Consider the following 23,552-nt stretch of genomic DNA (forward strand, 5'->3'; position numbering starts at 1 on the left):
GAACCTGGATTAAAGAGCTTAGACTGTCTGACCCACTCCCATACAATCCCCCCCCCCCCCAACACACACACACACACACACACACACACACACACACACACACACACACACACACATTCATAGAGAGAGCAGCAGAGATGCATCAAGCTGAAAATATTTTTTCAAAGCCAAATTCAGTCTTTCTAACGCTCGTAGTGCCACTAAGTGGCGCTTTGATATGGCCCCTTGTCCCTCCAGTGGAATAGATACTTTGTATTAGCCGCATGCTCAGTCTGTTTGTGTATGGTGTTAAAATGTGGTTTTGTTCAGCTGAATGTATGTACCTAATAAAAGAGCCACTGAAAAGAAAAAAGAAAATTGCAGCTCAAATCCACACACAGGCACAAAGTAACACTGTCTTGCCACACAATACCATCTGACTTCCTGCAGCATCCCTTTCAGAAATTTATAAAAATATTTTTTTTTTTACCCCTAGGTGATAATGCTTTTTGGAAATGTATTTATTCAAACTTTGTTATGTTTTTTTCCCCTTTAAATTATTGGCATGCTTATCTGTTTTGTGTGTGTGTTTGTTTGTGTGTGCATGTGAGTATGTGTTTCAGCAGCGCAGGTGCTAAAATTACTGTATCAGTGACCTAGCTTTAATGAACACTGTGATATTTGGGCATTTTTGTTACTGACAAAGTGCCTTCTCTGCACATCTGGTGCTGAAAAGGGATTGATGGGGCTTGAAAGAGGAAAGGGGGTGTTTTGATAATCATTTTGACTTGTTCCCCCCTTCTTACTCTCTTTAATGTGGTGTCATTATTACTGAAATGTAATTAGCTATGTTAATGGGCTGGCATTTGGACTTCCGTCTCAGCACTTATGTTGGGACTGGTAAAAATGTGCTGTAAAGGAAGTGGGATGGCAAATAGAAAAGGCTGAATAGGCATGTGAGGGTTGAGTGGATGTGCTGAGGGTGTGATAGAGGGTGTTATTGAGTGTTAGGGCGAAAGTACTCTGGCGGAAGTGCAGAGAAGGGTTTTTTAAATTAGGAATTGTTGGGGTGAAAGAGGAGAGCTGGAATTAGGAAGTGGATAAAGAAGCTGTTGAGAGGAGTAGAGGGGCAGAAAAGCCCCCAAAACCTGCTAAATCACTTTGTGTGTCAATGCAGTAAATTACGAATGTGCATGTGTTGGGTGTGTACTTGTGAATGTGTTTGTGAATAAGGAGTAATTTAAGGGTACCTTTCTAGTACACAGCAAAGCCATCCATTTAGTACACGATAGCTTTAATGTTATACCACAGAAGAAAATGCATTATTGCTAAAGAAATCTAAAAGGCTGCCGTGTGGCCACATGGTATCAATAGTGTCATTGTGACTCTCACTAGATCTATTCATACTTTCATGGTTCTGTTCTTTGAATTGAAATGCCCTCCTACATGTATAACATTAAGATAATATAATTACATGAAGGCATTACTAAATTAATACTTGACAGCAGAGTGTGTAACCTTGTACAGTACATGTGGAATGCCCGTCCATGTCTGACCAACCATAATCACGGCTGGTGAGGCGTGGAGTCATTAATAGATTAAGTGAGATCAGAGATGCTCAAGTGCAGAGCATCTGGGATGCTGCATTTTAAAAGCTAAGCTTGTTCATTTTTAGTGTGTTGTCCTCTCTTTTCTTTGAACTGTACTTTTTCAGACTAGACTTACAAAGAGAACTTCACATACTTAAAGCTTTAATTATCCACCAGGTGGGGCTGTGTCTCTGTACAGTCATAATAATGCTAAATAAGAAGTCTTGGCTGCTCAGGAAGAAAACCCAAATATCCTTAAGGTGAATAGATTATGATACGAGCAGAAGCAGCATTATTCAACCCTCCAGGAGGCCGTTTGTTTTTCCTTTAATGGCTGAAAAGAGACTGTTCCTCCTCTCCTCAGGAAGCCTCGCACCCCGCAGACATACCTGTGTGAACGCCTGTCAGTGACCCAGACCCAACCTCCACAACCTCAGAGAGGGATCTGGTGTTTTGTAGGGCTGCCAGGGGCGCCACTAGGGATCCAAACCAGCTGAGGTTCAGACTGTTTTTTTAACCCTTAAACCAACCCACCCCCACCTTTCTCTTCTGGAACACTCCTGAGGTCTGATGCCTCAAGGAGTCTGTGGGTTTATTCTCGCACATATAGTAGACGAGAAGATGATTCTGTCTTCATTCAGCTATTTTTCGTGTGTGTGTGTGTGTGTGTGTGTGTGTGTGTGTGTGTGTGTGCGCGCACCTGCTCGCCCTGCATTTCTTTCAACTCCCATGGCAAAACCTAAAAAGTCCCATGAATCCTCACCGTCTTGTTTTGATTTTGTCCCGGGGTTGTTTTTCTAAACAGCTTAGCTCTCCAGGGGAATTCAGCTCTCTCGCTTTCTGGTGGATCGCTGCTAACTGGAAGAACAGAAATGTTGTGTTTTAATACACTATTTGGAGTTCCAGTATGATGATAATTAGGCTTCATTTTCTGTTTCTTCCTTGTAAATCTACTGTATTATATAAAGATATTGTCAGGCTAAAAGCAGCCTCATTGGTGGGTTCAGCACCTTGGATAGTTCCGTTACTCTTCTAAATTGAACTGTAGCTCCTCAGGAATAATTTAGCAGACACCAAAACAATCTTTAACTTGGCAGAGAGACTGGTATAAATAGAAAAAAATTGTGCATGGGCTTATTAGTCAATATATTCTGTTTCATAATTTACATCATTGATATTGTGTGGGCTACACAAACAGCAGGACGTAAAAGAACAATAGATATTTGTCTGGCTGTTGTTTGTGTCTTACAGTAATATTATTGAGTACAGATTGTGAGTGTGTGCAATGTGAATGTTACATTGGATTCTGCTTTCCCCTGACGTACATTTTTTTAATTCTTTTTTATTTTTTAGAGTGTGCAAGGAAAGGCACTGTATATGTTAATAAGAAAAACAGGGTATCATGAATATTTCTTTGAACTCTTACTATTAGTACCTGTACATACACATAGACACACTCAGGCACATACACAGACATGTAAAACGGACCCTCGTTTCAAAGGCAGGTCTGTGAAATAGGCTCACGATGGCACTATGACGGCCAGTTTCACGGCTGTTAAAGGGAGGAGTGTCAGCAGTGTGATTATCAGCAGACAGATAGCGGATGACAGCTGCCATTATTATTGATGACTTTCATAATTAAAATCCCTTATGGGGAGAACCCAAAGAACAAAAGGGAAAATCACACAAATGATGAATGGTCCTTTCATCTTTAAGGCTGATATGAGACCCACCAGGCTATTCTGCACAATTATTGCTTTCCTGAAAACACTCTGAATATGGTTTCAAAGAAGAGCCCTGTTTTTTTATATATTGCCATTTGTGTGTGTTTGTGTATGTGTGTGTGTGTGTGTGTGTGTGTGTGTGTTAGAGAATAGGGAAGATGAAAAACGAGTAAAATAGATAGACTGAATAATATAAAGCATAGGTTAGACAGAAAAAGAAACAGAGATAGAAATCAGACAATGAAAAGGAGAAGAGGTCAGTGTACTGCAACACTAGTATTTTCTGCTAAAAGCAGTGTAAGAGGTTGGGGTTATTTTGGTTATTTTGAATTCCGAGCAGTTGGATGAACAATACTACCATTGTCTCCAGTGTTGTTTGTTTTTCACCTTGTTTAATGCTGAAGTTTTTATGAGCAGTAGCACAATTTCCAAAGCAATACACATTCATTCAGAGTGAATGAAGGTTAACACACTCTTAACATTGTTTTTCCTATTGTAGTCACCTCTCTTATGTTGAATACAGTACTCCCTCCCTGGGAGAAAACAAACAGACAGAACCAGTGAATGTGTCTGTGGTTCAGATGAAAGTGGATCCCTTTTGAAGATGGTACAGTAGCAGATCAGACAAGATGACTTCCAGTGATAAGTCTGCTCCCCTGCAGGCTCTAAAGAGTAGAAAGCTACAAGCCTCAGAGCACTGCATGGTATCGGTGTAGATGAGAGAGTGAGCAGGGGTATTAGAGTGCCAGTAAAACAAGGAATTCCTGCACGTCTGTCCCGATGCTGTTAGATAGTTTGTGTGTGTGGGTGCATGTGCGTGTGTGTGTGTGTGTGTGTGTGTATGATGCTTACCAAGTAGAGCTCACACTTTCACCCCTCCTAACCTGCTAAACGATCCCCTTCAACCCACCAACCACCCTCCTCACCACTCAGTTCTCCCAGGATGGGGCTGCTGTGACATCACTCATTCCCACGCACTCTGATTGGCTGGCCAGTGGAGGGAAGAGGATTTTTCCCGCAGCCTACAGTGAGAAATTAAGAGAGAGAGGGAGAGAGAACGTGGTAGGGAAAGACAGGTAGACAGTGTGTGAGAGGGAAAGAGAGAGAGAGAGAGAGAGAGAGAGAGAGAGAGAGAGGGAGAAAGGACTAAGCAAGAAAGATTGATGCTGAGGCAAGCCGACTGCACTGCACTGCTCTCACTCACACACACACACAAACTCACACACACGCACACACACACACACACATACAAACTGTATCACACGTACACTCACATCACACTCCAAAGCTGCTTAACAGGCAGGAAAAACACTGATTCTAACTGAGTCGGCAGCCTGCTACTGCAGGACAGGACAGCAAGAGGAGAGGAGAAGAGGAGGGCAAAACATTCCTCCCTGCTTTTCTTCAGAGCAACAGTTTCACCGTTGTCATCTCAGAAGGTTCAGTGCTCCAGGGAGCTCTTTGAAGACACCTCCCCAAAAAAAGGGGAGAGGTAGCAAGGGCAGAAGCAAGGGCAAGTGTAGCCACTCCTGGAGGTTTCTGTGAATGTCCTCTCAACGTCCTCATGAAAACAGGCGGGAATCAAGCCGTAGTCTGGGGTACAAGATGGCACGACGAGCAGGGGGCGTAGGCTCCCCGAAAAAGAACACATCCCTCAACCTAGTGACGGGGTTCTTTCACTACCTCCGCGGTAAGTGGGACAGTGTGTGCATGAATGTGTTTTTCCTTCTGAGATGGAAAGTGTGAGAAAAAGAAGGCAAGTACAAAGTGTGTGTATATTTTGCGTTTATGTGTTGTGTGTGTGATTTAGCGTGGCGCTGCGGTATGGATTGTATGTCCCTACTGTTTGTAAGTCTGTGCATTTGCAGTGTAATTTTCTTTGTAAGTGTTCCCTGCAGGGGAGATTTTTTGGGCTGTGGCCATGATGTGGGTTAAGAGAAATGGGCAGAAAGGGGGCATTTCCACTTTGGCCGTTTGTGTGTGTGTGTGTGTCTGTCTGTGTGTGTGCAGGTCGCTGAGCTCTGAGCCTACAGCAGGTGAAAGCAAGCTTAACCAGCAGACAAGTACAAGCTCACTGCATGTGTTACAGCACAGCAGGCAGACTGTCAAAATGTTTGATTTCTTATCTCTCTGTTTGACCCTGTGGTAATCCGCCTGTCTGCTCATCTGTATTTGGATACCATGCATTCAGCATTCGGCCTCACTATCTGATATATCAGATTAGATTGCAAGAGACATTACCTTAATGTTTCTTTGGATTTGTGTCCTGTCACATTAGCTATCTATCCTATGGGGAAATAAGCAAAACAGAGAATGAGTCAGAATGGTTGCTTTACAATGACTCAATAGACAGCCTCTGAGACAGCAAACTAGATGATTTCATTAAGGTCATCTTCGCTGTGGGGGGTCAAGGTGGGAACTCTGGGGCTGCGGATGAGACTAATGAAAATGATACAGGCCAGCACTAGGCGAGAAGGTAATCAAGTGTGCAAAAAACGCTGCTGCAAGGCTTGATTTCCCTTTGTGATATTGAAAGAATGTGAATTTGTGTGCATGTTCAAAGTCACCTCGTCCCTGAGACTGAGAGGCTCAGGGACGAGGTGCAGACATGTTCTCCGTCACACATGTTCTTGCTCCAGGATGGAGGGGCAAAATCTTTCTTATTCTCACCCAATATGACATTCCATCAATATTTTATTACTCCTGGACCCAATCAAAAGATTAATTCATAAAATGGGGACCTGCTCAGTGGCACGTACGACTTAGCGTGAATGTATCTCCATTATGTATGAACAACTCCCCCCTCCCACCTTTCTGATGCACACACACCCCTTACTGTTCACGTCTGCCCACCGTACATAGTGACACACTAACTGACTTGAGTGTAATCAAACCGTCAGCATATTTCATTAGGTAGAAGAAAGCACTGTGTCAGACGTCCTCTCTCACTGATAACAAGCTTATCTCAAGGATATTGTTCTGTGGCGTAGACGGGACAGAAAAACTAACATTGTCACACGTGCCAGTCACTGTACATGATTAGATCCTTTGAGTCCCAGGCAGACTATACATCTGGTTTGTGTACATTTGTAAAGGGAGTCACGCAACAGCTGCACATAAATTGGTCGATTACAGATGTAAGCATTGCAGAAGTCCCGCTGCAAGCAATAATGAATTATGCTGTCAAAAGGGAATCACGAAGGAAAGATTACAGCAGTAATGTAGTTGGTTCTCAAAAGCCTGTAGAACATATACAATTTTTAAAGCTATCTTTATGCTATGTTTGTGTGTGTGTGTGTGTGTGTGTGTGTGTGTGTGTGTGTGTGTGTGTGTGTGTGTGTGTGTGTGTGTGTGTGTGTGTGTGTGAGCCCAAGTGTGTATACCATATGTTTGCTTGTTCCCACGTGAGAGACAAGGCTTGATTTATGTCTTGTCCTCATTTAAGTTAAGTGGCTTTTAGGGGACATCGTCAGCAGACATCTATGCTATTGATTGTGCTTTTGCTAAATGGGCTTTATTGCTGTAGCCATCACAAACAATGCCCTTTCTTATATTTAGGTAAATCAGAACATTTTGTGTAATCTTGGCTCTATGTGTGTTTGAGTATTGTAGCAACAGCTTGCATTCTAAAAATTAATAAAACCCTCATATATTTAGATCATGGCAGAGGTACATGTCATCATATAAGAAGAACCAATGCCCTTCTATCATCTAAAGGGCATTTTTGAGAGCAGGATTTTTTTCTGTCCACACTAATAGGAGTCCAGCTAGTGAAAATGTCATCCTTAAATGTCAAATGCCTTCTCTTACCACATCAGTGTAAGGTATTATGTAGTGTGACTGCATTCAGACACATTAGACCGACAGTAATAATATCAAAGTTATTTTGAGTTGCCAAACAGCTCTGCAAACCCCAACCAACTCTCAAAACAATGGACAATGAGAAGATTGTGTTTTAATTCTCTCTTTGTTTATGATTGCATGTGATTGATAGTGATGTTCTGGGTTCTGATTTACAGATGAGCAAGAGGCTGTGCAGAAAAGGACGTTCACAAAATGGATCAATTCCCACTTGGCAAAGGTAAGAGAGTCTGGTTGATTCCCACTGCTGCTGCCAGCATTGTGTGTCCTTTTACACACACACACATTGGTGGTGGTGAGTCTGGATTGAAAACTTACCCATCTCCATGGTTTTCCTTTTCCAATCCCTTTGCTTTTCTAAAGTCCATCCTTTGTGCTCTCTGTGATATTTGCTCAATTTCCAAAAAAGACACCAAATGGGACAGACTGTGCCAGCTAAGACCTCCTACGCACGCACGATGGCACACACACAAACACACACACACACACACACACACACACAGGCATTCTTACTTTCATGCCTTTCAAATTCCTTTTTATTCCTCCAATCTCATATAGCTTGTAGCAAGGATTTACTCTCTCTAATTATCACTTTTACATTACATCATTTAATACACTGTATATCTTTTTTCCTGCAAGCTACTGTCAATAAATTAAGTTTCAGTAACCTGTAAGCTCTCTATCTCAAAATGGGCCAATTTAGATTGTTCAGGATAAAAGTTTTTAGTTAAAGACTGCCCTTCCTTTGCTTCCTTAATGAGCTTGGACACCAGTATATCTGTCACTTGTACTAAACAATTAAACGTGATGCAGCTGCATGCTGAGGGTCCATCATATGCATGTAATTATTGTATTATACTGCATTAGGCTCCTCAATTTAACCCATTACTGCTTGAATAGTATGTCAGGAATGGGTGGACAAGGCAAATATGGCACAGCGCAACACAATTAAGTGTTATTTTAATCTGCAACGCTCCTTTCAAGGTTTCCTATTTGATTACGACAGCTGTGGAGGCCTTGAACTGCGGTGACGTGGAGCAGAAAATTCATTTGAAAAGCACTCTGGAGGGAATAAACCTTGACGTAATATTAAATATCATGTTTCAGGACCGTGCCAGCAGAAAATTGCATACAGCCCAATACTTAAATGCCTTGAATTTTTAATACTGTTTAGATAAGCACATTTTGACGCAATAGAGTAGAGCCACAGTTCTATTGCTATTTCATGGTCACCAAAAATGTTTGAGTGATAAGAGAAAGACAGTGAGGATTCAGAGGGAGACAAGGTAAGGGAATTCTCAAAACGTCTGGATTAGAAACTGTATAAGAATAGTTCAACATTTTAGGAAAACCAATTCACTGTCTTGCCAAGAGTGAAATGAAAAGATTATTACCGCTCTCTCACATCAGCACGGAAATATGTAGATGGATCTAGCTTAACAGATAGCTACGTTAATAATTAAGACTGAAAATAGGGGAGAAAAGCTCTCTAATGCTTACTAATTAACACATTACATCTGGAGAACTGAAGTATAAAAATGACAATTTGCTGTTTTTCCAGAGGTTGTGTGCAAAATGCAAGCAGTGACTTCCTGAAGTCTCCTATGGCTGCTTGGCAGCTGCTCCAAACTGAGAAATAGTCCCGCACAAAACCTCATAATCTTTTCATCTATCTCTCAGCAAGAAAGCAAAACAACTATTCTTTTAACTTAACTTACAATACAATAACATAGTTTCTCTCTGATGGACCAATAGTTCTAAAACTAAAGCCAGATTCTGTAGAAAAAATACAATAAACAAAGACAAAGATGTGGGAAATTTCATTTGAATTCCATTTAAATTCACTTTAATTAGTCAATTCAGCTAATCAATGGATTAGTGATACTATCACACAGGTCCGTCAGAGGAGATAACAGTATTTGTTCCCCCACGCTTCTGTCCCTGCCTTGTTGATCAAATTAGATTCTCTCCTCCTCCTCTACCATCATGAAACTGCTTACCCTTTCACCTGATGCCTGATGTTGCCATAGGGACACTGATGGGCTATATCTGTCTTCAAAAATGCCTTGGTCGTCATGGCAGCTTGGTAAATGTTCAAGAGTGTTGTGATGAGTAGGCCAATTCAGCAGGTGCAGAGCACACGTAATATGAAGGTTAATTTCTTAAAGAGGTCATTGTGTAAACTAGTAAAAATAAAATGGCATCTTATGGGCTTGTTTCACATCTATAAATACTATCTATAAGAACCATTTATAGAAACTGAAAATATGTGAGAGAGACAGTCAGAAGGATTTAGATGGAAAAAGCTTTAACAGTTGGTTTAGCTTTGGTCTCAGAAGGATAGATCTTGCCCTTGGCTGTGCAGATGATTAGGCCACTCCAGTTATCACAGGTCTTTAATTCAGCGCCTAAAGGTATGTGATTAATCGTTAGGTGAGTTGAGACGTGGCATGAGGGCTTCCTTTTACTATCGCTCCCCTCCCCCTTACTTTTCCACTCCACAGGTATAACAAAAGAAGTCCTATGATTGTGACAAAGAGTTTCTAAGAGAAGACTTACTGAAGCTGGTAATTTATACGGAAGATTAATGACTCTTATTACTCAGAGTAGTTCACCAGATTAAGTCACCAGTTATAGACCAAATGTATAAACTGTAAGAGAGCAGCCGGGCAGTACATTTTACTGGTTGTTTCTCTCATTTAAATACAGGGTGACGTTGTTAAGACCTCACTATTACATATGATATAAGAGGATATTGTTTGAATTTGGATTCTCATGTAAGTATCAGGCTTGTTGCACAGATGCAGCCTGCACTGCAAATGAGTGACAAGGGGGGAGAATTCAGTGAACGGTTCCAATTTTCCATTTAAACAAATCCTTTCTGAGGAGGTTAAAGCTTAATTACCAAGTGGCCGGTGTGAGCGGCTGGGGTCCCAACGTCATCAGGCATTTTCCAGGCAAACAGTTTTAGTGCAGTAATCAAGTGTTTTTAGAGATTACAGCAGCAGTAAAGCAAAGCGTCCCACTCCTCATCCCTGCTCCCCCTTCTTTCTTTAGTGGGGGAAGAGGCGGGTTGAGTGGATGACATACTCCATGCACATTTAATTCAAACCACATCATGGTGCATGGTATGTGTATTTTATTGACAATTACAATCCAGTTATCCTTTTTTTGCATTTCCAATTTGCATTTACATGGGATGACTTTTATTCATCCTGTGCCATAAGTTTATGCGGGAATTCGCCAATGTATAATGTAACTTTCTGTGATTCTAAAAGTTATTCATTTTGTTGGTTTTAAGCACATAAAAGGCCCTTTCAGAAGCTTGCAAATAACTTCACCTTTAAAAGATTTGGACAATAGGTATCTGGTGTCAATTGTTCTTTCAAACTGCATGCAGTGCAATTTAAAAAACCCTCAGTCTTCTCTTTGTTTTTACTCCTCCCTCTCTCTTTTATGCTGTTGATCTTTTGGAATCCACTGAGTCAAGTGTACCAGGGGAATAACATGAGAGCACAGACAGACCCACATCCTGAAACTCCTCTTCTCATAATCAATTATGGACCAGACACTCATATGTAATTAGCTAATTAAGACCTTGATGTATTTTTTTAGCTCATGTGGCTGAGCAGAAGAAATGGATATTACTTTTTCATTTTGTAATTGGTCAGAAACTTCCTCATTAGCTTTGGGATTATAATGAACAAATAGGTAAAGTTAACTTCAATTAGCTCATGGTATAATCTAGCCCTTTGAAGAGGTCTTTGTAAGTGTTTCTTCTGTCAGTTTATGATAGGGGCACAAGTGCTGTCTGAATTTTCTAATATCCCCAGCCAACATAATGACATTAGAAGGGGAATTAGCGAGAAGAGCTACTCTATTTGTTAATTAATTTTTAAAGACGGGAATTGTTGTCACTTCTCTTTTTGCGTTCTATCTTGCTGCCACTCTTTCTACTCAATTATACCACTCTCGCGTATCCACGATGTTGGGGGTTGTATATTTTTCTCTCTCTCACCACACACACACTCCACTTGCACATGCTAACATAGACACACTTGTCCTCACATCTCTGCTTCTGTCGTTTCTCTTTTTTCCTTCACTCTCTTTGCCGCTAATCTCCCTGTGAATGGCTCGCTCGTCTGAGTGCTTTCCCCCCCTCTAAACCTCTCTCAGCCCCAGCATGTGACTGTACTTTAAGAGAAATCCTTGATGTGGTGCCGGCGAAAAACAGAGATATGTGGATTTCCCCAAGTCTAGAAGTCTGGGTAAGGTCAGGGAGAAAGTCAATGAAGAGGATAGAGTTTGAAATCATCAGCATATTTTAGGATTTGAAGACCCCATTCAGTGCCTGCTGAGCCTCTGCTTATGGCTGACTGTAGCTGTCAGTAATACTTGGCACAGCCAAACTCTTTGGGGTTTACATGTACATACAAGTACATTTTTTCATGAGGATTTTCTTCTTCCACGTTTCACAAGTTGAAGTTAAAGTCTTACAGTGTAAAATGTTTATTGTATTTTGGTTTATTTATGTGGCTGCGCCACTAAGAGTAGGATAATGTTGAGAAAACCCCCTTCTTGCCTCATAGTTCCATGTACATTGCAAGAGTTAAGGCTTAAATCCCAGGTTTTTGCATTCCAAGAAAACAAAGCAACCATTGTATGAGTTTATAGCATGCAACATTTATTTAAACAGTGAATTTATGGGTGGCCAGAAAGCTCAGTTGGTAGAGCGGGCGTCCATATATTGAGGTTTACTCCTCAGTGCAGCGGGCCCGGGTTCGACTCGGATTTTCCCCTCTCCCTCCTCTTTTATATCTTTAGCTGCCCTGTCAAAAATAAAGTGTCAGGACACCTTCTTATTTAGAAATGTCTCTTGCACACCAAAAAATGTGTTCCTAGATAAATTGGGAAGTTTTGAATTATTTAATTCTCATTCTGTTTTCAATGTCAAAAGCCAAATCTTTGCATTCCAGCAGGCAATACATAATTTCTATGTTTGCTTGTTTTAACAGAAATCAAAATCATTTTTACAATAAAGACTCTTGGGTACACATGTTCTCTCTGTAGTGTGTTCCGCCTCTGGTGGTGACAGACCTCTTTGAGGACATCAAGGATGGTGTGATGCTGCTGGCCCTGCTGGAAATCCTCTCAGGACAAAAACTGGTGAGTCTCATGGTCATTTCTACAGCATGTGATTTGGACACAGACTTGAAACACTTCAGGTCCTCTGATCTTTCTGGATTAAATTGTAACTTAAATTGATATAACAAGGATCAGGCTGGTCAAATAACAGAGAGATTCAGTCATTTTTCAATTGTTGTTTATTTTTTGTTGTTTATTCTTTACTTAATAAAGGTCATTGCAATTGACAAATTTCAAAAGAGCGTAATGCGGTGCATGTGAACTGAGCCCCAATTACATGTAAATGGTCATTGATTGGCTTGTATTAGGATGTTCGAATTGAACAGAAAAGCCCAGATTAACAAGGACAGATCATAGTTCACAAACACAGACAAAGACATTCCCACAGCTTGAGGATTTTACTTGGCCAATATTGCCTTAGGTCTAAGCTGTCTATGTCCTATTGATCTGGCTTCTTATAGTCAAACACAGCTCTGATTGGACCTCTTGGACTTTCTCAATTTATTAGCAAACATAAATACAGTTAAAAAGAATGAATGAGAAAATCAGTGTGGGCTCCTCTGCCGTCATTCCCACACTTGTGCTGTATACCTTTTCTTCTTTTCAATTGAACTGTTTATATTTATTTCTCTCTTGGTTTCTCTATTTCTTTTTTCAATCTGTATTGTTATCCTTTTTCCTTCTAGCCATGTGAGCCAGGCAAGAAGCTAAAGAGGATCCACTGGGTCACCAACATCGGTACAGCTCTCAACTTCCTTGAGGGTAGGAAGGTAAGAGTTCAGGGCCTTCTTTTTATGTTTTTCTTCTTCTCTATTTTGCCCCACCTGCTGCTTTCCCTGCTCAGCTGCTGCCTTGTGGGTGCAAACATTGAATCCTGACCTTGTGTGACCTGTATTCCCTTCATCACTTCCTCTTACTCTCTCCAACTTCCCACATCCCTCATTTATCCCAAAACCAATATGCTCTGTCTTAACATGGCTGCAAAGATTTTGTTGGGTAAATAAATGGAGAAAAAAAATTCAAACACAGACTTTATCATATTCTGCTGAACATGGCATTGAATTTATCTGATTGGCTTCCCTATAAATGATCAGAAAAAGTATGTTTCTTATTATGTATTACTGAACTTTGGCTTTACCAATTATATCAATAAAACTGATCCATCATACTTGCTGGTCATTCCACATCACTTGCACTTTACGATATTAGTAATCCAGTTTTCCTTCCTTTTCGCAGATTCATTGGCAGAATTACATCCAAAAATGCTGAAATTGATGTAAAATCTAACTGCTTCAACTGCCCCTCCGTGAGATTAGTAAAGCATTCTCAAAGCTTCAATCAGCTCGTTCTTGGATATACATAAATAAAGCCATAAGTATGAGCTGGTGTCTGCAGGGACATTGATTTGTCTTCCTCAAGTGTGACAGGGTTAAAACCGTAAATCCTACACCCGTAATCTGCAGTCTGGAGATGAGACATCAGTGGGCACTATGCTGCATCTATGACAAGTCAATGTGTGTAGAAACCTAAATGTAATTATACTTTGTGTGTAAATCGGATGTATTTCTAGACCATATTTACGTGTTGCTTTAGTGTATGATGCATGTTCCTTTCTTGTGTCTGTATCATAGAAAACGTTGTTGATTCTGCAGTGCCATTGTTTCTATGTTTACCGTTTCATCAATTATATCGGTAAACTGTTAATAATACCTGTAATACAGTATATGTATTTAGCTTGGAGTTTCAAATCCGTAGCTGTAATTTCCACTAGGTAAGCAACTAGCAATTCTATACTTTGTCGATGGATCTGTGGATTTGTTTTGTTTTTTAAATGAATCCATTAAACCCTAAAATCTATGAACATAGTGAAAAAATCACATCACTATTTCCTAGAACCTTTAAATCACTTGCGTTTTCTGACTAATGCCCCCAAACCCAAAGATGTTAACTTTATAATGATATAAAACTTAGAAGAAAAGCAGCAAATCTGCACTTTTGAGAAGCTCAAACCAGCAAACGGTTTACATTTTAGCTTTATAAATGACTTAAACAATTGATTATCAAAAATGTTTGTGAATAAGGTCAGCTAAACTGTTTACCTATACACTGTTGGTTCCAATGCAACTACTACTGTATGGTGGTTGCATGTGTTTTTTATGCTGGTGTCTGTGGTCAAAACACTTCCATAAATCATTCCAGCTTCACACCGCTGCGTTGAGTTGTCAGAATCACCCGCTGTGTTTTCTAATATGAAACCGTGTAGTGCATGCATTCTTATCAGCCACTATCCCACCCTTACCCCACCCTGACCTAGCCTGCCCCCTATCTCTTCCTCCATGCTTTTTCACATATACAGAGTGGCTTGTATTACCATATGATGGCCTGTTGTGCTGCAGCATCACAGTAATATTACCCTCTGTGTGAACATATAGAATATTTCATCATATCAGTAGTGGCAGCCCTCTCTTTCTCCCTTTTCTTGCCTGTCTCTCTCTCCCTGTATCACTCTCTCTCTGTCCATCTCTGCTGGATATAATCCCTGTTCCCTGTGTGGTGATAGATCTATTCTCTCAGCCAACCACTCAAGTTCTCTCACCTCAGTGATGCTACGGTATCCCCCCCGCCCCATAATCAAACATATCTAAATGGTCTCTTGCTCTCTTTCTCTCTCTTCCTCATTTCTTATCTGGCTTACAGTCTGCCTACAGAGGATCTCCGGTCAGTATTCATTACGTTACTGCACTGGTTTGTTCAGGACATGCAATAGTTAGGGTCAGCATGACAGTATCTGCTTCCAGTAGTGCAGAGGATTATGCTCATACTACATATTGTTCATTTTGTGTAAACACATGTACGAGATCAGGGTAACCAGATTGAGGGAAATTGTCTGAATTTAATCCATATGTATGAGATTATGAAGAAGTAAGCGGATAAACTGTAATTTATTGCAATCTGGAATAATTAGGTCTTGTTGTAAAATATTAAAAAACTGAATAATGTGTTTTGACACAGATCAAGCTTGTGAACATCAACTCCACAGACATTGTTGATGGACGGCCATCAATTGTATTGGGGTTGATGTGGACCATCATTCTCTATTTCCAGGTAACATTGCCTTTAGTTAATTTACCTAAACTGCATTAATCATTAGCAAATGCAATGTACTGTACATATTTCAGGATACTACATTTTTAAAATGAAAGATACAAAGCAAAACACAGAGAGACAAAACACACAGAAAGTTAGTGCTAAATAGGTTTTAGTGTTGTGAATGTCCAAGTCAATCATGTCATCAAATCACTGCCAATAGCTCACTACAGGACTGCAAATTGGTAACAACATGGCTGTCAATATGGTCCTAATTATTAATAGCACACCCTCAAACCATTAAACCATTCAATTCAATAAGAAATATGCAAAAGCCTCAATCAGTTGCATGTTGTAAACTGACAGTATTTCATAGGAAAGCAGGATGCTTAATATTTTTATTTTTCTTATGGCAAAAATTTAACCAAATTAAAAATTTAACCAAATTATATTTGAGAAATTTAAAATGGGAAAAAAAAATCTTCAGAAGCATCTCCGCTGACAACAAGCAGTTGCTACCTCAGGCATTTCTGACATGAACAGATCAACAAGAACTTGATCAGGCTCTTGGCAACAACAGCACATAGAGATATCTGCTATTCAAGCATAAGAATATTAAATAAAGGACATGTACAACAGTGGAAAATGTACTTATCATTCACTTACTGACGTTTTGATGTATTTTGTTTCACATTGATCTTTATGGATTTTCTGAGTTGTAAGCAGCCTCAGTTTGCTGGCAGTAGAGAGGAGAAACTGAGAAGTAGATTATGTGTGCATAGCAATAAATCATCCACTTGACCAGCTAATATATTTTGCAATTGTTCTCCCAAGTCATACACATTTTTAAATTTTTTTTCCGTACATTAAAGGTTCTTTGTTGGTATATCTGTTATATTTTTTCAACTAAATTGCTATTCTGTACAATCATAGTTACATAAGATATTATTTATTCAACATTATATGGGTAACAAAAAACTAAATAAAAAATAGGACATTCAGAGAGTGCAGAAAATGTAAATTCTAAATAAGTAAAGTCAGATTTCCTCAAATTGATTTTTAAGTTGCAACAAGATTTCAACTCTCAAATATTCCAGTGTTAAGCTACCCATTGGAACAACACTTTGATAAATAAAGCTTAATCATGAGCAGTGGGAAATCGGTCTTTTAAGCAAACACATAATGATGAAATATCTATGTATTCAAGAGCTGTGTATCACTGAGGGGTGTCAGTTGCATCAGTTGCAAAAACCAAACACAAAGACACTCCTAAAGAACTATTACAATTCTGCTCTTTTCAGATTGAGGAGCTAACCTGTAGCCTACCAGCACTTCAGGCCTTGTCCAGCAGCACTTCTTCACTGGACAGCTCCACCAGCAGCACTGAAACCACCAGCCCACCTGTCAAAAGAAAACCCCTCCCACCTATGCCGGGGGGAGCCAGAAAGGCACTACTAAGATGGGTCCAGCAGACAGCCACCAAGTATGGAGTACAAATTGTACTGCTCTTCAAAACCAAATGCAAAATGCCCCACAACATTAACAGTGAACTTGTTTTCCTTCTGCTTTTGCTCTGTTCTTTGTAGACGTCTGGGCATCGAGGTAAAGGACTTTGGCCCCAGTTGGCGCACAGGGTTAGCATTCTTTGCAGTTATTCATGCCTTTCAGCCCAATCTTGTTGACATGGAGCGTGTATGGGGGAGGCCCAACATAGAAAATCTGCAGGAAGCCTTCTTGTTAGCTGAGACAGAGCTGGGCGTTCCACAACTTCTTGACCCAGAGGGTAAATTCAATTTTGTATTTTTTTGTGACTCTGACATTATATTGATAAAAACTTAACAGAGCAATTAACCACATCAACCGCATGGGATCAAATGAATTCTACTGTCATTTGCCTCTGTATTACATTTTCTCTTGGCTACATTATCTTTAATAGAAAACAATTTGGCATGGTGTTACTCACTCAATTAATACAAAATTACTCGTCTTAAATATAATTTAAATCTGTAGTTTTTTATCATATAGAACAGTTTTTGCTCAAGAATACTGAAATACAATAGTGGGCATCTATCACAGTATCTGATGTGCACCTCAGTGTCACTTCCAAACACCAGCTGTGCCCCTTCACGCCTGCCCTTCAGAATGAACAACAAATCAAGCTTGACATCAATTTAATCAAGTTCCATTAGGCCATGAGATTCAGTAGGGTGGAACCTCCAAACAAAACTTGGACACTAATCTGAAGTGCTGGAGGTTGTTTTCATTTAAGGTGGTTGTCAGTTTCTGAATAGACGTGAGTCAAACATTCGTTTCTATTGAGATACTGTGGAAGAATTATCAGCTTACCTCAACTTGATATAACTTAGTTAATTACATTAATGTGGTTCTCTCCTTAGATGTGGACGTAGACAAGCCAGATGAGAAATCCATTATGACATACGTAGCACAGTTCCTGAAGCATTATCCTGAACGAAAGCAGAGCGACTCAGACGGACAGCCAGAAGAAGAGGTAACCAGCTCAAATTTATTTCAGTCTGGATACGTCATTATTTGTCTTCTCTTATTCTGCATCCTGTGTGTTTTTTCTTTCTCTCTAGATGTCACAGTTAGTGTGTCAAATTTCAGCCATGGCATATACTGTACATAGATGGCATGTTTAGTTAGTGTTGTGTGCACAGCCGGGTCCTTCTAAACACTGTTTAAACATTAATGCTTGTTTTAATCTATTCAATGGCAAGGTGAGTGAGGCTTTTTTCATGGCCACATTCAGTACAAGTCAGAGCAATTACAGGAAGTTAATCACCATAATTTATGATTACTTAATTTTTTCTAAAATATTCCAATGCAGTAACCACCACCAATCTGCTATACAAAGTAGGTAAATCAAACTAATTTTATGAATTAGTAAATTACTAAAGTAATTTCACTTCTAATGTGACTTAGGTCTGGCAGTATGTTGCCTATTTTATGTCTTTTCTTGTTGCACATTTCTCTCCTTGTCTTTGTCTCTCTGGTGTTTTTGTGTGTTGACTGCTTTCCTGTGGTTGTTGTGCTGGCCTCTGTCTTACAGCAATGTCTTGCTCCTCGGGATATAGAGGAAATGTTGGAGGTAGGTTATAGAGTAACTTAAAGGTCCCAGGGGCAGGTTTTCCATCATTTTTCGCAGCTCAATGCAATTAGCACCCATGCACATTCATAGTTTCCATATAAATATGATTAATGCTTATTTTTCAGACTGTACTATTGGATTACAGTATCACTGCCTAATGTACAGTGTATGGGTGAGATTAAAGCTTGTTTTATCATGTCAAAATAAAGCTTATGTGGGTTGGCTCTTTATTGTACCTGATGTCATATTTCTGCCGCAGGGTTTCTGAGCCATGATAACAAAAGAGAAGTCCAGTATAATAAGACGTGATATTACCATTTATTAACGTTACCTCCCGCTACGGCTTCTGGTTCCATTAGCATGACAATGAAAGCCTCTGGCATTGGCAGTGTGCATTGATACAGCGTATTTGATGGAAAGCTTGTGAATAGAGGTTGCCTGTTTTTAAGGTTAACAGTGGCAGGAACATTGGTGTGCTTTAAAGCCACGCTAACCACTTGCTTTTAGTGTTGCACAGTGTTTTGTTGTCTTACTACACTGACTATGCTTTTGGATGTTGTTGTGTTTCCCACCTGTTTGGTTCTTTGTTGATATTTCTTGCTTACATGCTAATGTTTGTTTTGAATATTCTCTTTCATGAACTGAAGGCCAATTGGTCCTTGTTTTTTTTACAGAAAACAACAAAAGTGTCGTTTTCAAAAGAATTAAAAAAACGACTGAAACACTGGTTGTGAAATGATTTGCAGAAGTTGAGTACAATGTAACAGATAAAAGTCTGCTTCCATTTGGAATTAGCTTTTATTTATTTTAACGCTGTCATAAAGAATAAAGTTTAATATCCATACATGAGCTAATGTGAAGTGATTAAACTGAATAGACTGAGAATGAAGAGCTCTCAAACTGAATAGACAATCTCACAAGCTTTTGAGCAGCATAGTTTTATCGTCATGGTTACTCAAAATCCAATGAAATGTTAGTAGGGGGTCTCAGACAAAATATCCTGTTTAAATTGAGTGTTTTTGGCAGCTGTGGTTTTTTTTACGTTTTGTCCTACAGGGAGACACAGAGGATTAGGAGAAGACATGTTTAACAGTACATGCCTCTTTTTCACCCTCTTCCTTTCATCAATCCCTCACACATGTATTTGGTTAATCACCTTTTCTCTCCATCTTTCTGTTTTACCCTCTCACTTACACTCTTCTGTCCTCTCTTTTTTAATTTGTTTGTCATTTCCCCGTTGCGCTTTCCAATTTCCACAACCATATTTCCACCCATCGTTCACCCCACCACCTCTCACTCATCCTGGCCTCCTAGAGAGAGCAACGAAAGAGCCTAAGGGAGCTCAAAATGTGGCTCAACCAGCTGGAGAGAGACGCAATACAGGCCCAGGAGACTGAGGGCAGTCTCACTCAACAGTACCAGGTTAGTGTGTGTGTGTGTGTGTGTGTGTGTGTGTGTGTGTGTTTGTGTGTTTGTGAATGGGGGGGGGCGGTTTAAACTGGGCACACTGGGCACAGGCGCTCCTATTATTAGCCTAATCAGTGGTATTACACTGTGGGGATCAGACGGCAGCCGTCATATTCTCAGTCAATATGGCTTATTCCAACAAGCCTCGGGATCCTTTCCATATTCAGCAGCATGTGGGATACCCCCATTTTATTTTCACATTATTCAGAGAGTCTGGGAATGTAAAGCCAAAAAGAGGATTCTGCATTCAGAGACAGTAGGTCACCAATTTTAATGAGGTTCTGATTGGATACCAATGGTAAGAAGGTGTGACCCATGAAAAAGAGCCCATGTCTGTATACTGTAACTTGAATATTTTTGAATTATGAACAGATTTCCCTTCTTTCTTTTTAGTTGTTCAAGAGTCTGCATGTCCAGTTGGAAATGAGGAGGAAGCAGGTGGATGGAGCTTTGCAGTCCACTCAGAAGGATGGGATACTGACTGTGGATCAGGCTCTGGTCAAACAGGCCTGGGAAAGAGTCTCTAATATGGTGAGAGAAGCAGGCTGGACATTCAACCTCTTCAAATGTTTCCAGACAGATTTGAACCAAGGATGTCATGGTTGCATGTGTTTTTTAGAATGCCATGTTAAAAATAACCAGTATGTCAGTCTGGAACTCTTAGTTGTTTATAGTTTGTTTTTTTTCAAGCAAGTGTAATGATGTTTTGTCTCCTATGTATTCATAATTTATCTCTATTCAATAGGGACACAAACTGAATTAAAAGCTATAACTTAAAAGTCTGTTTAATACCAGTGTGAGACTACCAGTTTTCATTGTAGTTGTTGTAATCTGTAATGTGTTTTCACTTTTAAGCTTTAATTGGGGTTGTAAAGTGATTTTTGTTGTTGTTCTATGCAATAAGCATACTATCACAATCTGCTCATAGTGTTTCTCTGTTACCTCAACTGTTTTTCTTATTTCAGCTCTTGAACTGGCATTTGCAGCTGGACAGGTCTCTGCCGGCTCCTCTGGATACGGTGGGGGCATGGCTGCATGAGGCTGAAGGAGCCCTGCGACAAGAGATCATCGTCCATCAGGCACACAATTTGACAGCTACCACTGTGCACAGGGCTCTGGAGCAGCACAAGGTTAGCATGGAGGTGTAGAAAGGAGAGGCAAATTGCTGAAACAAAGGACAACTTGGCGCTAGAGTTTATGGTTTAGTCATAAGTACAATGCAAGCACATGTTATTTTACTTGATTATCAAATGTTCTGATCAGAAACTTATTTTTCTTCAGTCTTTACAAGTATTTGTTTTTTTTATGTGTTCATGTGCTGTCTGTATTTAAATGTACACTGTGCAGGATGTCTTAAAGAGCCTGGAAAGTCACCAGCAGGTATTTCAGAGGATTCATAAAGACAGAAGTGTTGATGGAGTCCCTGTTCCCCCAGACCAGCTCCAAGACATAGCTGAGAGGTAATAAGGACACCTGCCAATCTCTCTTGGAAGTCTGATATTAATTAGCTCACTTGGCATGATTTCACATTTTGCTTTTCGTTTGTAAAACATTTGTTTTTAGGATGAACTTCGTCTCTACATCTTCTAGCATCCACTTATCTAGAATGGAATTCGAAGAGAACAAACACCATATGCAGGGCTTCCTCACTCTAGCCGAGTCCAAGCTCAAATCCTGGATCATAAAATACAGCCGTCAAGAGTCGGTGGAACTCATGCTCCACAACTATGTTGTAAGCTCAGACTTGGTTTCACTCTGTAAACGATGTGATGCAATTTTAATTGCAACTTTAGGGTTCCTATGTAGATCTTGAAACTTAAGAAAAGTATGGACATTTTTGTTTATTTTACTTTATCTGAGGATATTATTTGATAAAAGCTTAAGGATTTAACAAATAATGTATGCTCCATAGTGTATGACTAATAGATTTAATGCTGTATCTCCATTATGATGTTACTGTAAGCACTGTCTCTTAATATGTGGTAATAGTTTCCCATTTGATTCTGTCTTCATCAGGCATATGTGGAGAAGCAACATTTCTTTGAAAATTACGAGGCATTGTTCCAGTCCCTGAAACTGTCTGCTGAGGCCTATGTCAATGCTGACAGCTCAGGTGAACAATTTAAATGTATACAGTAAATGTATGATTTGATATGTAATAGACACAATAACCTTCCTGTATCAGGTACAGTACATGCTGGATGTTTTTATGTATGTATGTTTTTTAATTACTGATAAGAAAAAAAATTGCATTTAGGAGCTGCTGATGCAGATAAAATCCTCTGTGAAGGTCTAAGTGATTATTTAATGAATTGCAAATGAAGGTACTTAATAATTTCAATGCCATGATCACATAAAATATAATATAAAGCAGTCCTTCTCAGTGATGCATTGAATAATATGTGATTGTCCACAATGGTCTAATGCAATAAGAGATATTACAGGGATAGATATCTCAATATAAATGGTATTGCAAAATCTTCACAAATTAAGTTATTGGGTTCGCCAAAACCTAATTGCATTGTCATCCTTTGGATGATGCTTTAAACTAAAATTGAGTGGCGGTAAATGTCTTAACATTGTAAACATATCTTAACTTTATCTTCCCTTGTCAACAGCTCTATAATCAATGACACTTTCTATTCCAGCAGCTCAGTCTGCCCCTGTCTAGTTTTACAGCTTGGTATAAGGGGAGAGTCTGCAGGCTACAGCTAAATGAGGTTCCTCCACTCCCAGCTCTCAGTGGGGAATACGACCCCATTTGCTAGTTAGGGGCTGCTCCACTTCTGCAGGTCTCTGGGCGCAAACTGAGCAAGCTTGTTGGTTTCATTAAGTTTCAGGGTTGTGCTCCTTTAGGGTATGCAGAGCGGAGAAGTGAGGTATGGCTAGAAATCAGGACATCTGAGGCTTGATTGGTCGACCCCACAAATGAAGTTGTCGTCCTCCTGGAGCCTTGCATGCAATAACCCCCTCGGCACTGATTGGCTGGATTAGAGCTCATTCTGATATTTTTAAAGGGCCAGTTTTAGGTTATAACAGACTGAGGCTGGAGAGGATGATAAGGGGATTGGTATTGAATTATCTGCTATTTAAAGGCATAGTAGAATGTGATTCATTTGTTTGTTTGGTTTTTTTGTTCATGTTTATTGTCCCCATGGGGAAATTATGTTGTATCAATTATATCACATGGTATTTGTCCTCATGTGTATTTGAAACTGGATAATTGTATTTGGTTGAATCATTAATCTGCTCCACACTGGCAGAAAATAGTTTGTGATAAAGGAGTTTTGAGACCTGAGAATTTGTACCAATGAATTGCAACACAAGCAAAGATAATACATACCCCTGTACTGAGACTTTTTGACGTCAGAGGATTGTCTGCAAAGCCATGTAGGTCCATCACTCTTTATGTGCTCTTTGTCTTGTCTTTCTATAAATATGTGTACCATATGTCCTGTGCCTCAAAGCAAGGTTATGTAACTTTTCCTGATAAGCGCCAAGTGACAATTGTAGATTAATAGTATATGTAAATAATAAAATCTAAAACTAGACTAGACTAGAGTACACAAGTAATCAAACTGACTTAATAAT

General features: G+C 39.8%; 1 protein-coding gene across 6 annotated transcripts in view; it reads left to right on the plus strand.

Annotated features, from left to right (window-relative positions):
- The first annotated feature begins 4,424 nt into the window (after positions 1–4,424).
- Positions 4,425–23,552, plus strand: part of syne1a (spectrin repeat containing, nuclear envelope 1a) — a 122,483-nt gene continuing 103,355 nt past the window's right edge. For 3 of the 6 annotated variants that reach the window (XR_004660426.1, XR_004660427.1, XM_034900288.1), the window contains exons 1-16: positions 4,425–4,982; positions 7,312–7,373; positions 12,224–12,319; positions 12,985–13,068; positions 14,996–15,016; positions 15,311–15,403; positions 16,687–16,868; positions 16,972–17,168; positions 17,782–17,894; positions 18,456–18,494; positions 19,809–19,916; positions 20,355–20,492; positions 20,927–21,091; positions 21,309–21,421; positions 21,525–21,693; positions 21,978–22,074. Coding sequence is in view for 4 of the 6 variants with exons in the window: in XM_034900288.1 (XP_034756179.1) it covers positions 4,838–4,982; positions 7,312–7,373; positions 12,224–12,319; positions 12,985–13,068; positions 14,996–15,016; positions 15,311–15,403; positions 16,687–16,868; positions 16,972–17,168; positions 17,782–17,894; positions 18,456–18,494; positions 19,809–19,916; positions 20,355–20,492; positions 20,927–21,091; positions 21,309–21,421; positions 21,525–21,693; positions 21,978–22,074 (1,822 nt within the window). In the remaining 2 variants the exon portion in view is untranslated. The remainder of the gene's footprint in view (positions 4,983–7,311; positions 7,374–12,223; positions 12,320–12,984; positions 13,069–14,995; positions 15,017–15,310; positions 15,404–16,686; positions 16,869–16,971; positions 17,169–17,781; positions 17,895–18,455; positions 18,495–19,808; positions 19,917–20,354; positions 20,493–20,926; positions 21,092–21,308; positions 21,422–21,524; positions 21,694–21,977; positions 22,075–23,552) is intronic. The other 3 variants (XM_034900285.1, XM_034900286.1, XM_034900287.1) reach the window with 1 other exon arrangement.

The sequence above is a fragment of the Etheostoma cragini genome, chromosome 18 (assembly GCF_013103735.1).
Source record: "Etheostoma cragini isolate CJK2018 chromosome 18, CSU_Ecrag_1.0, whole genome shotgun sequence".
In the NCBI taxonomy this organism is placed as follows: domain Eukaryota; kingdom Metazoa; phylum Chordata; class Actinopteri; order Perciformes; family Percidae; genus Etheostoma; species Etheostoma cragini.